This window comes from Apostichopus japonicus, chromosome 12 (genome assembly GCF_037975245.1).
Source record: "Apostichopus japonicus isolate 1M-3 chromosome 12, ASM3797524v1, whole genome shotgun sequence".
Lineage (NCBI taxonomy): Eukaryota > Metazoa > Echinodermata > Holothuroidea > Aspidochirotida > Stichopodidae > Apostichopus > Apostichopus japonicus.
In genome coordinates, this window is record NC_092572.1 from 33,937,543 (window position 1) to 33,956,730 (window position 19,188).

At 35.7% G+C, this 19,188-nt stretch overlaps 1 protein-coding gene across 2 annotated transcripts in view; it reads left to right on the forward strand.

Annotated features, from left to right (window-relative positions):
• The window catches only part of LOC139977737 (uncharacterized), a 55,495-nt gene that overhangs the window by 12,354 nt on the left and 23,953 nt on the right, over positions 1 to 19,188 (forward strand). For both annotated transcript variants that reach the window (XM_071987299.1, XM_071987300.1), the window contains exons 3-9: positions 755 to 1,559; positions 12,794 to 13,064; positions 13,403 to 13,702; positions 15,074 to 16,812; positions 17,102 to 17,304; positions 17,754 to 17,830; positions 18,712 to 18,773. In XM_071987299.1, the coding sequence (XP_071843400.1) occupies positions 755 to 1,559; positions 12,794 to 13,064; positions 13,403 to 13,702; positions 15,074 to 16,812; positions 17,102 to 17,304; positions 17,754 to 17,830; positions 18,712 to 18,773 (3,457 nt within the window). The remainder of the gene's footprint in view (positions 1 to 754; positions 1,560 to 12,793; positions 13,065 to 13,402; positions 13,703 to 15,073; positions 16,813 to 17,101; positions 17,305 to 17,753; positions 17,831 to 18,711; positions 18,774 to 19,188) is intronic.

The following is a 19,188-nucleotide window of genomic DNA, read 5'->3' on the forward strand; positions in this document are numbered from 1 at the left end:
GCCACCTGGAAATGCAAAAAAAATTTCCAAGGGGAGGGGGACACCCCCTCCCCTTAGACCCCTCCCCCAGGCCGGCCATCAGTCTTCAGCCCCCCCCCCCCCACTCAAAAAGTACCTTCCTACGCCACTGTTTGAATATAGGCCTATAACATATTTGGGGTCAACAGCTAGTATATAAATTAATTGTTTTACTTTTTTTACGTTCTTTTCTTAATTTGCACGGGAGGGGACAGCCAGCTGAGAATATAATAAACATAATCACCAGCGGCTATATATGCCTAGTTTCTGAGTAACCTATTTAAGCCCTCGCGCCTCATTGATCCACAATTATTTTTTTACTTAATTTTTAAACTAAGAAATCACAGCATATTGTTCACCCGTGATACGGGTGCTCAACGAAAGCCCGTTTTACGGGCCAGTCGCTTATTATACTGTATGTCCTATGACTGGGTGTAAACAGCTATAGTATACTCCATATCCCAGAGCTCGTGTTTACAGCAAAATTCCTCTCAACATGTTCGCAAATATACTCGATCCGTTAGTTAATTGGTTTGTTGTTTGTTTATTTCCTTATTTATTTGTTTATTATTTGGTATTGGGGGAGGGTGCTTCAGCTTCCGATATTTTCTTGTTTTTATAATGAACACATTTTCCAGCCGCTATATGCATAGTGTCTGACAACATTCTCCGTTACCATGGATACGGCCTTGTAAACTTGACCTAATATTGTACTTTTTTGCCTTGTATATAATAGAGGTCATCGTACACAGTTGCCCAGGTTTACCGCTGAAGGCGACTGGCTGCTGGGTGATATGACGTTGGATTCTACCAAAGTTGCTATTAGCGGTTACAACGAAGACACATCATTCATAGACCTGTTTGCATTAAATATTCCTGATTCTTCGTCGCCATTTATAACTCAGTTTTATTCTAAAGAATTTAAGGATCCTTCAAGATGGCGGCCTCGTCGTTATGTTTCATTCTTGGATGATTCTCGTATAGTCACTGTGTGTGATGATCAGTTGGATGTCTTCAATATCAATACAGACGACATACCCACACACAGTGATCGGTTACGCGATGGAGGAGCCAACTGTATGACTGTCAGAGAGGAAGAGATATTTATTGGTTTGATTTCTAACGAGGTGATTGTGTTTGATTTTAGTTTACATAAAATCAAGACAATCACCTTGGAAGGATTAGTAGGTGATGATCCTGATGATATAACAGTTTATGGAGATAATCTGTTCATATCTACACTCGATGCTAGAGCCATTAGATACAACATGGAGGGAGTGATGTTACATGAATACAACACACCAGGCTACTCACTAGCACGCAGTATCACTGTAAGCAGTGAGTTTGGTCTGGTGTTTGTACCATGTTGGTCTCTCGCTACTGCTGCTGATGTTGTTGTTGTTTTCTCTCTCTCTGAGAATCATACATTGTTTACTTTCCGAGTTATTAATGATCATTCGTTGTATAGAATCAGGATAAACGATGTAAACAGGTTTATGTTTATAACAACAGAACGAGGAATACTGAATGTATACAGCACAGTAAGTACAGTATCGATAGTGTAAACAAGTAAACATAGAAATTTTATTTTACATCTAGAATAATGAAAATAGGCCAGAAAAACTACCAAGTTAGGTATCAGTGACTGCGAACACTTCTGTAGATTACGTTTATTTGTACTGTTTTTGCGAGTCTTGGAAATAATATGAAATTTGGGACTAAAATTTTAATAGGATTGAAGCAGCAAAACCTCTTAGAGCAACACATACATACAGTACAGTGTAAATTAATTCCAAAATCCTCTGAAATTTCTTGCGTTATAAAGAACTGTGTAGACCTCCAATAGAAACATATTTGGGCTCGGTGCATACGAACATCTCCTAAGAGCACACTTATTGCTATTTTGTGGCAATATGAATAAATTTAGAGAAAAAATGAGAAGAAAATTTTAATTGGATTGAAGTAGCAAAACCTCTCATAGCGACACATACATACAGTACAGGGCGAATAATTTTCAAAATCCTTTGAATTTCTTGCATTATAAAAATTGTGTAGACTTTCAATAGAAACATATTTGGGTTCGGTGCATACGAACATCTCCTAAGAGCACACTTATTCCTGTTTTAAGGCAATAGGAATGAATTTAGAGCAACAATGAGAAGAAAATTTTAATAGGACTGAAGTAGCAAAACCTCTCATAGCGACACATACATACAGTACAGGGCGAATAATTTTCAAAATCCTCTGAATTTCTTGCATTATAAAAATTGTGTAGACCTCCAATAGAACAATATTTGGGCTCAGTGCATACGAACATCTCCTAAGAGCACACTTATTGCTATCTTATGGCAATATGAATGAATTTCAAGCAAAAAAGAGAAGAAAAATTGTGTAGGATTAAAGTAACAAAACCTCTCATAGCAATGACATACATACAGTACAGGGCTAATAAATTCCAAAATCGTCTGAAATTTCTTGCATTATGAAAACTGTGTAGACCTCCAATAGAAACGTATTTGGGTCCGGTGCATACGAACATCTCCTAAGATTACACTTATTGCTATTTTAATGCAATATGAATGAATTTAGAGCAAAAATGAGAAGAAAATTTTAATAGGATTGAAGTAGCAAAACCTCTCATAGCAACACACATACATACAGCACAGGGCGAATAATTTTCAAAATCCTCTGAAATTTCTTGCATTATAAAAACTGTGTAGACCTCCAATAGAAACATATTTGGGTCCGGTGCATACGAACATCTTCTAAGAGCACACTTATTGCTATTTTAAGGCAATATGAATGAATTTCGAGCAAAAATGAGAAGAAAATTTTAATAGGATTGAAGTAGCAAAACCTCTCATAGCAATGACATACATACAGTACAGGGCTAATCAATTCCAAAATCGTCTGAAATTTCTTGCATTATAAAAAACTGTGTAGACCTCCAATAGAAGCATAATTGAGCTGACTGCATAGAAACATCTCCTAAGAGCACACTTATTGCTATTTTGTGGCAATATGAGTAAATTTAGAGAAAAAATGAGAAGAAAATTTTAATAGGACTGAATAAGCAAAACCTCTCATAGCGACACATACATACAGTACAGGGCGAATAATTTTCAAAATCCTCTGAATTTCTTGCATTATAAAAAGCTGTGTAGACCTCCAATTGAAACATATTTGGGTTCGGTGCATACGTACGTCTCCTAAGAGCACACTTATTACTATTTTGTGGCAATATAAATGAATTTAGAGCAAAAATGAGAAGAAAATTTTAATAGGATTGAAGAATCAAAACTTCTCAAAGCAATAACATACATACAGTACAGGGCTAATAAATTCCAAAATCGTCTGAAATTTCTTGCATTATGAAAACTGTGTAGACCTCCAATAGAAACGTGTTTGGGTCCGGTGCATACGAACATCTCCTAAGATCACCCTTATTGCTATTTTAAGGCAATATGAATGAATTTAGAGCAAAAATGAGAAGAAAATTTTAATAGGATTGAAGTAGCAAAACCTCTCATAGCAACACACATACATACAGCACAGGGCGAATAATTTTCAAAATCCTCTGAAATTTCTTGCATTATAAAAACTGTGTAGACCTCCAATAGAAACATATTTGGGTCCGGTGCATACGAACATCTTCTAAGAGCACACTTATTGCTATTTTAAGGCAATATGAATGAATTTCGAGCAAAAATGAGAAGAAAATTTTAATAGGATTGAAGTAACAAAACCTCTCATAGCAATGACATACATACAGTACAGGGCTAATCAATTCCAAAATCGTCTGAAATTTCTTGCATTATAAAAAACTGTGTAGACCTCCAATAGAAGCATAATTGAGCTGACTGCATAGAAACATCTCCTAAGAGCACACTTATTGCTATTTTGTGGCAATATGAATAAATTTAGAGAAAAAATGAGAAGAAAATTTTAATAGGACTGAATAAGCAAAACCTCTCATAGCGACACATACATACAGTACAGGGCGAATAATTTTCAAAATCCTCTGAATTTCTTGCATTATAAAAAGCTGTGTAGACCTCCAATTGAAACATATTTGGGTTCGGTGCATACGTACGTCTCCTAAGAGCACACTTATTGCTATTTTGTGGCAATATAAATGAATTTAGAGCAAGAATGAGAAGAAAATTTTAATAGGATTGAAGAATCAAAACTTCTCAAAGCAATAACATACATACAGTACAGGGCTAATAAATTCCAAAATCGTCTGAAATTTCTTGCATTATAAAAACTGTGTAGACCTCCAATAGAAACGTGTTTGGGTCCGGTGCATACGAACATCTCCTAAGATCACCCTTATTGCTATTTTAAGGCAATATGAATGAATTTAGAGCAAAAATGAGAAGAAAATTTTAATAGGATTGAAGTAGCAAAACCTCTCATAGCAATGACATACATACAGTACAGGGCTAATCAGTTCCAAAATCGTCTGAAATTTCTTGCATTATGAAAACTGTGTAGACCTCCAATAGAAACGTGTTTGGGTCCGGTGCATACGAACATCTCCTAAGAGCACACTTATTGCTGTTTTAAGGCAATATGAATAAATTTAGAGCAAAAATGAGAAGAAAAATTGTGTAGGATTAAAGTAGCATAACCTCTCATAGCAATGACATACATACAGTACAGGGCTAATCAGTTCCAAAATCGTCTGAAATTTCTTGCATTATGAAAACTGTGTAGACCTCCAATAGAAACGTGTTTGGGTCCGGTGCATACGAACATCTCCTAAGATCACCCTTATTGCTATTTTAAGGCAATATGAATGAATTTAGAGCAAAACTGAGAAGAAAATTTGAATAGGATTGAAGTAGCAAAACCTCTCATAGCAACACATACATACAGTACAGGGCAAATAATTTTCAAAATCCTCTGAAATTTCTTGCATTATAAAAAACTGTGTAGACCTAGAATAGAAACATATTTGGGTTCGGTGCATACGAACATCTCCTAAGAGCACATTTATTACTATTTTGTGGCAATATGAATAAATTTAGAGCAAAAATGAGAAGAAAATTTTAATAGGACTGAAGAAGCAAAACTTCTCAAAGCAATTACATACATACAGCACAGGGTGAATAAATTCCAAAAATCCTCTGAAATTACTTGCATGATAAAAAAACTGTGTAGACCTCCAATAGAAGCATAATTGAGCTGACTGCATACAAATATCTCCTAAGAGCACACTTATTGCTATTTTGTGGCAATATCAATAAATTTAGAGAAAAAAATGAGAAGAAATATTGTGTAGGATTAAAGTAGCAAAACCTCCCTTTGCAACACATACATACAGTACAGAGTGAAATAATTTTCAAAATCCTCTGAATTTCTTGCATTATAAAAACTGTGTAGACCTCTAATAGAAACATATTTGGGTTCGGTGCATACGAACATCTCCTAAGAGCACACTTATTGCTATTTTAAGGCAATATGAATGAATTTCAAGCAAAAATGAGAAGAAAATTTTAATAGGATTAAAGTAGCAAAACCTCTCTTTGCAACACATACATACAGTACAGAGCGAATAATTTTCAAAATCCTCTGAATTTCTTGCATTATAAAAAACTGTGTAGACCTCCATTAGAAACGTATTTGGGTCCGGTGCATACGAACATCTCCTAAGAGCACACTTATTTCTGTTTTAAGGCAATATGAATGAATTTAGAGCAAAAATGAGAAGAAAATTTTAATAGGACAAGTAGCAAAACCTCTCATAGTGACACATACATACAGTACAGGGCAAATAATTTTCAAAATCCTCTGAAATTCCTTGCATTATAAAAATTGTGTAGACCTCCAATAGAACAATATTTGGGCTCGGTGCATACGAACATCTCCTAAGAGCACACTTATTGCAATTTTGTGGCAATATGAATGAATTTCGAGCAAAAAAGAGAAGAAAAATTGTGTAGGATTAAAGTAGCAAAACCTCTCTTTGCAACACATACATACAGTACAGGGCTAATAAATTCCAAAATCGTCTGAAATTTCTTGCATTCTGAAAACTTGTGTAGACCTCCAATAGAAACATATTTGGGTCCGGTGCATACGAACATCTTCTAAGAGCACACTTATTGCTATTTTAAGGCAATATCAATAAATTTAGGGAAAAATGAGAAGAAAAATGTTAACAGGATTGAAGTAGCAAAACCTCTCATAGCGACACATACGTACTGTACAGGGCGAATAATTTTTTAAATCGTCTGAAATTTCTTGCATTATAAAAACTGTGTAGACCTCTAATAGAAACGTATATGGGTCCGGTGCATACGAACATCTCCTAAGAGCACACTTATTGCTATTTTGTGACAATATCAATAAATTAAGGGAAAAAATGAGAAGAAATTTGAATAGGATTGAAGTAGCAAAACCTCTCATAGCAACACATACATACAGCACAGGGCGAATAAATGCCAAAATCCTCTGAAATTTCCTTCATTATTAAAACTGTGTGGACCCTTAATACAGTATTGGTACTAGGAATTAAAAAGTTTTGAAAACTCGCTCAGAAAAACTTATGTCCCTGCAGTCCATGAAAACATGCCCTTTAAAATACCCTTACATGAACACACGATACTTAGCTATAATGACTCCTGACAAGACATTGGCTTGTGCCCAACAGAAGCCCATAGTTATAGGTCAAGAAAGAAAAATTAAATTTATGATGAATTTTGTAGCTAATTAACAGCAACAAATGACTGCCAAGTTCGGGAGCGGGAAATTTTTCAGTAAACTCTAACGGGAAATCCCTCATCTAGTAATAATAACGACAACAAGTAGCACTCTAACCACTTCGGCCCATTTGCAACTTCTGGCTTAGACAACAGGTTGCCATGGCAACAAACACCTTTGTTTAGGCTGCATGTACAGGTCTAAGCAGCCCCTTGGACCAAAAGTAGGCTACAAAGCAGAGACTATATCACATAGAATATCAGCTTTATCTGGTCTGATGGAATCTGTACCAATTAGGAGTGACTATTAAGGCTGCTAATACTTGCTAACATTCTAACAAAACCTTAACAGAGCCTCAGTCCTATCTACTAAAATATATTGCTACAGATCTTTCAACCCAGAAGTTGATGGAAAGTTCAGCAAATCCTGTCACCATGGCAACTAGTAAAAGTGTAGCATTGCATCATGGGATCTAAACATAGCTCGAATGGCGACACTTATACCAACTGAAAAATAAATGTGAGTGCATTAGAGGGACGGGTAATGCTCGACATAATCACAGCAATACATAATAAACCTTATAAATATCCCAATGTGGGTTCTCGTTGGACCAATAACCTGAAGCACTTTCAATTCTCTCACATTAATTCAATGTAGGTTAGGACTTAACCATACACACATTATGGCTGAGGGACTATAAGTGCCATAATCAACCCTGTAAACAGCTATTAAACAATGTTCAGTTAAAATGATACAGAATTTACACACATTACAATAGTAATTACTATACCTGTAGACTCACTATAGCTGTTACTGCTATTAAGTCCTAAATAATAAATACATTCTTTGTGCATTCTGCAATCATAGGAGATCAATATACTAATGAATTCCAAATTACACTTAATAAGGGCTGGTACTCTGTGTGCACATTGCTATCACAGAATTAACCTGCATTAATTAGTGCATACATTCACAGGTAATATACAGAAGGTATGCACAATGAAGCTGACTAGGCTCCTGAGGGGTTTGGGGCAAAGTTAAAAGATGAACTCTTTACCTGTATTGAAATTAATGTAACTAATTTCTAACAGTTTTCTAGCTTGTCTCTACTGCACATGCATGACAGCTTGGAGTCTCTTGGTGAATGGTAGAGTTGCTTGCAAACTTAAGTGTTTTTTAGAAATTTAAAGAAAAACAAAGAAGCTTTGAGAGAAATCATTTTCCCCACCCTAGAGACAAGATTTTACTTAAGCCTTGGTCACAAATTCTCCAGGAAGTAGGCAGACTGTCTTCCCATACCTTTAACTTATTCCTCCAGAGATTACACAGAACATGAAATAACTATAAAGACTTAATCAAGAATGAAACAAAGCCTGACCTATGAGTACTGGATTTGGAATTACCATCGCCACAGTCCTAGGGATGTTTGGGATGTTTTCATCCTATGATTCAGGAGAAGTGAATTTTTGAACCTTGCGCCAACTTAATATAATATGATTTGAACATTGGAGATCGACGGTGACGTCATTGCTTCACTTCGTTGGGGGGGGGAGGGGGGCTGCAGGGACGCTATCATTAGCAAGCTACACTGTAGCCAGGAAAGTTAAAATTGCTGAAGTAAAATATGGTGTAGATGGAAATTTCCCTGTGATGTACACATTCCTGTGTAGTGAATCAAGGCCAAGCGTAGAGTGAGATCTTTTGTATTCACAGGCATATGCGAAGTCTATACACACTCCTGTGTAGCATATCAAGGCCAAGCCTAGAGTGAGATCTGATCGAGTTTGATCAATGTGATGCACTGACGTCACGTCTTGATGTAGGTCGGTCCTTAGATTCAAATTTTCTGGCAGGAAGAGCCAATGTTTCAAGCACTCTATCACAGAAACTACAATTCATGATATGGCAAGGCTTAATAGTGAAATACTAAGACAAAGGATGATATGACAGGAAGGACTGGATCACATTTTTTACTAGAAAATTCCTCTAACAAACAAGGCATAACAGAGCTTGTGGTGGTAAAGCCTGCCAGAGACCACAAAGGGAACAGTGTGCTCCTCTTTAAAGCAAACAATGGGGCTAATGATCACTAGCAATGAATGTCTGCTTTATTGCCTGCCTAAATTTTGTTAAAACAAAATCAGTATGATCAGTGCACCATCACTTATATTTACCATTTGAGTTTCATCAGCTGCTGCAATGATCTACTCACATTTAACTGTACAGTTTACATGCAATGTGACCAAGGCTGCAGCATATTCCTGAGTAGCCCTAGGGTATACATGATATCTAAAAATATAAATCATGGATGGATGGATTGTCTACTACTAGTATGTGGATAACCAATATTGAGTAGATGATTTCTCATATAGTGGAGGGTCATTTGAGGTCAGCAGAAGTCACAATGTCAAGCCAGTTAAATATAGTAGCCCAACAAGGAAAATTGAATGGATGTCAAACTAAGCAGGTGGATGTCATGTAGATCAATCACAGTGTTTTTGGTTCCTTGCTTTAGCAAAAGGAACCTATGTATTCAGCTTGGCATATGTGTGTGTCTGTAACACTTGCTTGGGTGCACTGTAACTCAACAAGGAAAAGTTGAACTGATATCTAACTTGGTATTTAGATTCGCCATAGTGAGAAGGTGGGCCCTATTGTTTTTGCTGCTTGTAAAGGTCACCAAAGGTCAGTTAGGGCCAAAAAGCCAAAATAATAAACAAAGCAATAACTCCCATTGACAGGGTCCGACATGTTTGTTTTAGAACTAGTTGTAAATGGGGTAGGGGATCATTTTAACCATAACAGTTGTGTGATCCAAGGTCATCAAAGGTCAATTAGGGGTCAAAAACTAGTATTTCTGCAATAACTTGAGAACAAAATGTCCGAGTTACGCTATTGTAATCCATTAGTCATCTTTGTGACCTTCAACTTTATGTTGACCTCTTGTGACCTGTATTAGTTTCTTTGGTTATATATTTGAATTCTTGTAGCCATATTCAGATCTCAAATGGTCTTCCGATCAAAATTGTCCATGGGTTGACCCCTGTGCGACCTTCTGGTGCAAAGTTAATCAGAGGTTAAGGTTTTTATATAAAATATGCTAAATTTAGGAGATACAGGGCAAAGAAAAAAAGTTTGTCAATATTTTATATAGCTCTGTGCTCTATAGACGAAACGGTTGGCCCCAAAGGTTGGATTTGATACCTTTTTAGCAATAACATTGTGTGTGTACATTGGAGTGCATAGCAATTATGCGAGAATGTGCACATCAATGAGGGGAACTTTTTAATAAAATCAGTCATGTCATCCAAGGTCATTCAAGGTCGCTTATGGGCAAAAAATCTGCCCACTCATGCCAATTTTTGCAACAACTTCCAATTACGAAATATAAAATAGCTGATATATTGGGACCAGTTGTGAATGAAGTAGGGGCACATTTTCCAAAATAACCGTTATGTAATCCAAGGTCACCAAAGGTCAATTATGGGTTAAATATGCTTTTTTTTTTTGACTAGTTGTGTAAAGGGTAAGCGATCGTTTCCAAACATAACGGTCATGTCATTCAAGGTCAACAAGGGTCAAAAACTCAATCTCCAAACTGATCAAAATTGTCCATGGTTGACCCCTGTGTGACCTTCATGCGGTTTTGTTTGGTTTTGAGAGGTGGACCACTGTTGACCTCACGTGACCTTGGAATAGTGCCTCCAGTGACCTGTATTAGTTTTTTGTTGTTGGATTTTTGAATTTGTGTGGCCATATTTTAAATGTCCATGGGTTGACTCCTGTGCAACCAAAGTTATTAAGTACAGTTAGGATAATTCTGCAAGTTCTTATAAACAAATCTAACAAAAGTCAATTGATTCTCAAAAGGACCAATCACTGATTTGTGATATTTATGGCAATGATATCGTGTGTGTACATTCAACCCTGAAATAACAATTTTAGGATAGTGCTTAGTCCTTATTTATAAGCAAAGAACCATAGTGCCCTTGGGCTCTTGTTTAGTAATTAGATGAATCCTGCTTTAATGAAGGTAAAAAATGGAAAATTCTTGTAAAAATGATAACTGTGAAAGAGAAACATAGATGGGTCTCACTGTAGTCTAGCACATGAATATCCCTCAATTGATTAGGTGAACTCTTTATCTTTCGATCGTGCTCATAGGTCATTTGAGGTCAGCAGGGACAAAATATGTGAAAGCCTTGTAATTTTAAACAATGTCTCGATTCGCAACCAGTTATTTCACAAAACCTTTAATGTAGTTTGCCATTTTGTAGTCTTATTCAGTTCCTATGCTGAAAGCATCAGGAACCTATATTAAATTTCAAGTTTGCTTGTACAGTACTGTATTTGTATTACTGTGTCTGCATGTGATGCCTAAACACAAACAATTTCAAGACTCCAGCCAGTTGGATTTGGCGTATAACAAGCAACAATGTTTCTTAAACTTTACACATGCAGTTTACAATGCCATCTAGCCAGAGTTTGAAGTGGGAGAGGGAGTCTGATGTCCCCCTGAAAGAGGGGTCTCAGACACAGTATTGTCCACCCATTGGATAATTTCTTTGGGTTAGGGGTTAAACGCAAAATGTGTCTATCAATTCCAACATTCTAACTGCATTGTGCAGTTTAAGATTTCATGTTTTTGAACAGACTGTGGCTACAGCCCTGCACATACACCAAAGCAACTTCGAGGACATTCTAGATTAGTTTTGTTAGAAAATGACAGACAATGGCTACAGTACAGTCCCCTGTATACATTTTAAAGCATGTTTACTGTAGATGACATCCAACAGGACCAAAACCTTCATAAATTTGTAAAACATCACAAATGTGCAGTGTAGACTACAGTATACACACTTAACATTAAAGCCCTACAGTATACATCTCAATACCTCTATGTATGTATATTGTAATACTTGACAGCATCGTGGTGTTTTGCTTCTTCTGCCACATTGCTTAATCAATGCTCTTGAAATATTTTCCCTTGGTACTAACTACATGGAATCATTTACAGAATGTAATGTTTTGTAGCCTCAAAGCATTTCAGCCACAAATTATGAGGCAATTATGGCTTAATTTGGTGCATTGATCATCTGTGGTTACATCTCATCTGATAGAAGGTTACATCTAGGTGTCAACCACAGTTTTACTGTAACCACCTGATCTACTGGTTCCAGAAATGCTTGCAAGCCGTAAAGCAATAAACAAAGGATGTTAGGCATCTGAAGTTTAGAGAGCTCTGTGCAAATGTGACCAGTAATACCACCAGTAGCCGGAAGTGTCTTACAGTTTCCTTCTTACCTGGCAGTGAAGCCTTGATTTGACAATCGAGTTACAAAAGTCTAAACATCTTAGATTGAACTGTTGCAAAGATATTGTTTGCTTGAAAGTACTGTATATTATACAATTGTGAAATCATATCAAGTTTGAAAGGTCTGCTTTCAGTGAGCAGATAGCTAGTGCTCTTTTAATGATATTATGTTTGTTGGAATTGGCTTTAAAGCACTGTACATAATGAAGGATATACATATTGTTTGTCCTTAAATCATTCTGTAAAGTAGAATAGATCAGTAATTACTTTTGCACATTACACTGAGTCTGTGTGCATTGAAATGTCTGTTAACAAATATACCCTAAATAATGTACATCTACAATAACCTTCTTACTTCCTTATTAGATAGAGGTCATAGGTCAGTTCACCTAAATATCAATAAGAAACAAATGGGAGAACACACAGTTAACTTTAGATGTGGTTTTGTAGATTTTCTTTCCTTCCTTACAATATATGTGATGTACAGTATATCCCATTAAGCCGATCAGAGGTCAATACCTATAGTGGCTGCTTTGACTTCATTTAGTGTGTGGATCTTCTGTGCGAGTAACCAGAATCTTACTCTCTTATGTGGAGCTCAAGAGAAGTTCAAGTCTCAGACAAGCTGTTGGTTACATCTCAAACATCACGTTTCAGAAATATTCTGACCAAGGCTAATGAAAGTTATTGGTGTGATAAGTTGGCAAAGAATTACTAACTCATTGGATTGATTGTTGTTTCTCTCTTCCATAGGCATCCATCTTCACCTTCAGCAATCTCAAAGAAGAACTGTCTTCAAAGCTTACCCAAACTGACTGTGGGAATTTAGGCCGCTACTTTTCACTACCGCCCGATCAAGTGAAGACCATTATTACAAGTCCCTTGTACTCCAAGAACTTTCTGCTTGCCCTTGAAGAGAGAGGATACATACACCCTTCAAATGTGAATCGATTAACTGATGCACTAACTGAGCTGAAGATCAACCATACTCACTTATTAACAGAGACGTACATGAAGCTGAGAGGTAGGCCAATAATCACTAGTTCTCTTGTAATTATGTATTTTGCTTCACCTTTGGTACTTCCAAAATGCACTTACTTAAAAAGCCACACCCCTGCCCCCAACTTGCCCTATCCCCCTCCCCCTTCCCCCCCCCCCCAGAAAGATTTATTCTAGATGCTGGCAACCAAAATGTGCACACCAAAACATAGTACTTATGTACATATGTACATTTGTACAAGTGAGCAAAAGTCACCCTGTGCCATGATGTGGATTATGCATTTATCAGTGTGACTGTACGTACCTGTGGATATTTAACAAAAACTGGAAACTTAATTTAATGTTTTACCTTAAACATTTCAGATCAAGAGACTGAATACGATAGATTCCTCGCCGGCCTCTCTGCTCATTTGACATTTTCCATAACAGTGAAACTGTGTGATAACTTTGAAGTTACTGATAAGAACAAGAAGACAGTTATCTCCAGTCAGAATCCAGGACTCTCCTTCCTCCTGACAATTGATAAGATGGGTATCATTAATCCTTCTGATGTCAGCAAATTAGAGACTCCTTTAGAGGAATATCGTCTTGTCCAGGCAGTAGCTAAGATACACGAATACCAGTCCTTGGTACTTTCTGACGAAACTATGCCACGAGATGAAGGTATTGTAAATTCATGTGTACATGTAACAAACTTTTATACCCCACTGGTACAAGTTTCATGCCAGTTTTAAGGAACATTCCTGACTTTAGACTTCATAGCTCGAAAACAGTTAAACACACAAAATGCACTAATTATCTAAAAATATTATGTGTGGATTATAGGATATTTTATTAATATAATGAAGATAAAATATAATATATTATATATTTTAGATATAATTTATTAGATATAATATATAGATATAATATATTTTAGGGATGTAATGAATATATCTTATATATCTTATATCATATTTATATCTTATATAATATATATTTATATATCTTATATAATATATCTTTTATGATATATTTATAGATATATATAAGGGATATAATAAATATATAATAAATATATTAATATTTTAGGGATATAATGAAGACTGAGATGTGAAAATATGTTTTGAACTGAAGCACATTGATGGAACTCACAGCTTCATAGCATTGTATGTTGTTGAGAAATATAATAATGCAGGTTTTCACTTTAGTATGATGAGTGCATTGTTCTACTGTGTAATCTGTGATGTCATACAGTGACTATACCAACAGCTCTTTCTCCTGTAAAATTAAAGTTATGATATTAATCCTTTGAAAATGATTAAGTCGTGTCCCAGGAAGCTGCAGTGTACTCAAATGACTTCACAATTAAACAATGCTCCTAATCATGGAGGAGTCCTACTTTATCAGTGAAAAATAAATAAAGAATTTATAAATAAATATTATATATATATATAATATTAATATTTTAATATTATTATTTTTTTTTAATATTTTAATTAAAATTTATAATTTCAATATATACATTAATATATATATTTAATATATATATATATATATATATATATATATATATATACATACATATATATATATATATATATATGTATGTATATATATATATAATAAATATAATAAACTAAATAAATAAATAAATTCTTTCCATTTATGACAGCAATCATTGTATATTATGGTGTGAATGAAATATAATAACATCTGCGTTTCCAATTGTTTCAAGTCTGGATGTATGACACTATATTTTAACATTGCTGTTTGTATTACTGAGTAATTTTTAAACTGACTAGCGTGTTTGAGCAGTGACAGTGTCTTAGTTTGTGTTAGGAGCCAGTTACCTTTACATTTGAAGATTATACTACTGTAGTTGTTAATAAATGTTACCAAAGATACAGTGTTACGAGATTGCCCAAACTATTGATATCAAAGCACACTTGTTTTTCAGTATGGTAGATATTCTTTATATTGTCATAAATTGTGAAACAGTTTAACTTGTTTCAATATATATTGAACTGTGCTTTCTGTTTCCTTGTTTTAAAGACAAAGAGAGCTTATTCCTGAAATGCTTACAACAGAAGATGAAGAGTTGGTTTGAAACAATGACTCCTGTCCCCTGGATGAAGTCTTGTCAATGGAAATCTAATGATCTCTTTATTGCCAGCCGCTTAGTCTTAACAAATTCTGGTTCAAAAATATCTAGCAGAGAAGTTGACCGAAAATGTAAGCTACACTACCGAGATATTTTTACTGATGAAAGACTAAAAGCAGAGACTCGAATCATTCTGGAAGGACAGCCAGGCTCCGGCAAGACAATGCTCTCCTCTCAGTTGGCCTATGACTGGTGTTGTGGAAAGCTTATGGATATCCCCATGGTCGTCTATCTGCCCTTGAAAATTGTTGATGACATGACAATTATTCAAGCTATCAAGATGTTCTACATCCGTAAAGGCATTCCCATTACAGAAGAGGATATTGAGTCTATACTTAACAGTGATAAGAAGAAAGTCTACCTCATATTGGATGGGTTAGAAGAATACAATGGTGTAACCAAAGATGGAAGTCCCTCAGAGGTCATGAGAGTAATGACAAAGGAGAAACTGTCCAACTGCATTGTTATAATCACAGCTAGGACAGATTATACCAAGCATCTACCTCCAGGTCCAATGTTGAAGATAGGAAGCTTCGGTGAGGATGAGAGGAATGAATACATTGAAAAAGTCTACTCTGATGTTGTCAAAAGGCAAGAAGAAGTAAAGGAATTGATTGATAATATTCCATTTATTCTTGATCTTTGTAATGTTCCACTACTCTTTGTGCTGTTAGTACATAACATTGATAGATTAGGAAAGTTACACAAGGTTCAGCTTGACAGGGTTACTCCTTTTGTGAAGGCCATTGTAGACATTCTGTGTCCTATGCAGGATGAGGAAGAAAAACATAGTCATCTGTCTGGCCAGAAAACATACATTACATTGGAGGAACTTGCGTTTAATGGCCTCTGTAAAGGAAACCAACAATTGTTTTGGCAGAAAGACTTTGTGGATAGAAGTGTCACTAATAGCAAAGCATGGATAGATTCTGGGATACTTGTTGTTGAGGAAGGAACTCCATTTAATTCCACTGATAGGAATCTTCATACTGACTCAGGCAGGGGAACTCCCCAGACTGATTCCATCAGTGATGAGTCACTGAACACATCTAATGTTACTTCAGAGATGAAGAGAGGGGCATCCCCTGATCCTGATGTCTCAGCATCTGTCAGTCAATCAGAGAGTAAACTAATTTTGGAATCGAAGGAGAATAAATCAAAACCTTTACAGAAAGGAAAAGCTGCAAAATATGTCTCTTTACAGGTTAAATTCCTTCATAAGTTAATCCAAGAGTGGTTTGCAGCACAGTATTTAGCCCGCCTCTTCTGGGGTCACAAATCAACTGAACAACATTACAAGTATCAATTGTTCAGAGAACACCTGGCTAACATAGACCCAGCTGATCTCCATTATGTCTTGCGCTTCACTTGTCACATTTGTCCTCCCAGCTTTCATTTCGTTGCCAGTTTTCTGATGAGAGACTTTAAAACAGGAGATGGTGAGATTCCTGATTACATCATGAACTGCATCTGTCTTTGTTTTGCTGAGCATGATGAGTACAAAGGACACAAGTTCAAGGACATTGTCACAGAGATCTGTAGAAGTGAATCTGTCAACTTCAGCTCTGGAGATAGTCGACTGCTGCTGAGGTCAAAAGTTTCTATGCTGACCTTTGCTTCAAGATCAAAGGTACATTCACTTTTTTTTAACACTGCCCATTTTAAAAGTTACTCCATATTCCTTAACATATTGGTTGCATGAAGATGCTTGATAAACATTTCAGCCCAAATTATGCTTGAGTGAATTCCTAGTAATATATACGTCATAATGTTTTATGATCAAGTCAGTGTTGAATTGGTTCTCTTGGTGAGTACATTTTTTAAGTACCTTCCCTTATTCCACGGAACAAATAAACCCTCTGTTATCTGTGAATACTGATGTCAGGTTTAAATGTGTGAAACACTCTGTTCCTTTTCAGGTTCCAATAAAGCGTCTGAAGTTTTCAGATGTGGTTGAAAAAGTTACAGACAAGGCCCTTGTCTTACAGGACGATGTATGGCTAGGTATATTAGAAACTCTTGAGGCTATTGAAATGGATCGATGGGACCAGAAACTAATTGACAAAGATTATGAAGACCTTCTAAAATTCATTTTAAATTGTAAACATGTTAATGCAGCATGGTAAGTAGATATTTAATATCTTTCGTTAATTGAAACAATGAAAACAGAACTGAGAATACATAACTATATGGACATAGAGACAAAAATAGTTAAAGATGAATATAAGTAAAGCCAACAGGAAAGAAATAGTAAATTAAGTATCTTTCTGTAGGTCACACAGAGTTCATTTGTAACTGTTTTGTTGTTTACATAACGGACCAATGTATGCATTCATATTTAATCAAGATATAGAGAATATATGCACATTCAATAATACTTTTATGAAATATATACAATGCATGGAGAATAAAAGGACACAATGCATTGTAAACACTCATCAAAAACTCAACAGTGAAATGAACAACTAAAACACATGGTTCAATATTTTAACCTTTGCTGCTAATAATGTATGTATATAAGAGCAGTGTCTGCACCAGCCATGTATTGTTTCACACTGTCTTTACCCCTAGTTTACTCTTTCCAAGTCCACCAAAGGATGTGACAGATGGCAAGATTCTGAAAGCCTTACAATCCCGAAATATTTCAGGTACAATGTCACTTAGTAATTAATGAATACCACTTTTGTTTGGTTATGTAAATTAAGTCCCATGGTAGCATGTTGTAGGTAAATACTTACCACGCAGTCAAAGGAAGTAATGTGTAGTCGACTTGACATTTAAAACAAGTGAAATCTACATTGGTTTTCTAATATCTTGATTTGAAGCACTTTGTAATGTACTCAAAGTATAGAGAAATAACTTGGATCAATTGAGTTTTGATTCCTTGTTAAAGGCAACACAAAATCTGCATCATATTGATTGTGTATATATGGGTGAATTTAGAGCTATACTGAGTTTGTGAGAAGCAGTTCTCATTTGAGATAACATGAGTTACTGTAAAGTCTGAATACTTTTTAGCAATGACAAACTTCTCCAAAACTACAGCATCATTGAACTTAAGCATATATGTCATATCGATTCACTTTACATTGATGAGTGCAAGAACCCTTTTGTTTTCTTGTTGAGGTCAAAAGTCTAGAAACCTTGTCACAACAAAACCTCCCAAGTGTAAAGGGTGGCTGATTTTTTTCACTTCTATGTTGATCCAGTAGTAAGTTGGTTTTCTGGTTGTTTAACGTACTTGATAGAAAAAGATCATGAGAAAGATCAGACTGAGGCTATTCTTTGATTATCTTTTTCTGCAGGCATAACAGTATTTCTCACAAATTGTTAAACAATCAGTTGTTACTTTTTAATCAGAAGTTTACCAAACACGTAGTTATTTGCAGATCTAGTCTAGAACGAGATGTAACTACAATTCCATGGAAACAAATTGTCACCATTTAGCGAATAGTAAATCATTAATTTAAGAGAATTGCAGTTATATTTGCAGTGACTACAACAGTTATATGTGATCTACTCTTTGCAGTTGAATGGACCATTGGAGCCAATGTAATTCACACTTTAGATGTGCACACTGGAAAATGGCCGGTGAGATAAACATAATCTTTTGGGGTTTTTTGTCACATGATAAAGTATCATTTGTGAAAATGCAAGTATGGAAGCATTTTTGGTTCCTTGCTTTAGCAAAGGAACCTATGTAGTCAGGTTTGTGTGTTTGGGTGTCTGTGTCTGTGTGTGCGTATGTGACACTTGCTTGGGTACACTGTAACTCAACAAGGGAAAGTTGGACCTAACTCAAACTTGGTATATAGATCCGCCATAGTGAGAAGGTTTGCCCTATTGATTTTGGTGCCTGTGAAGGTCACCAAAAGTCAGTTAGAGGCAAAAACTCAAAATATTAAAAATAGCAATAACTCCCATTGACAGGGTCCGACATAATTGATATTTTGGGAGTAGTTGTGAATGGGGTAAGGGATCATTTCCAAACATAACGGTCATGTGA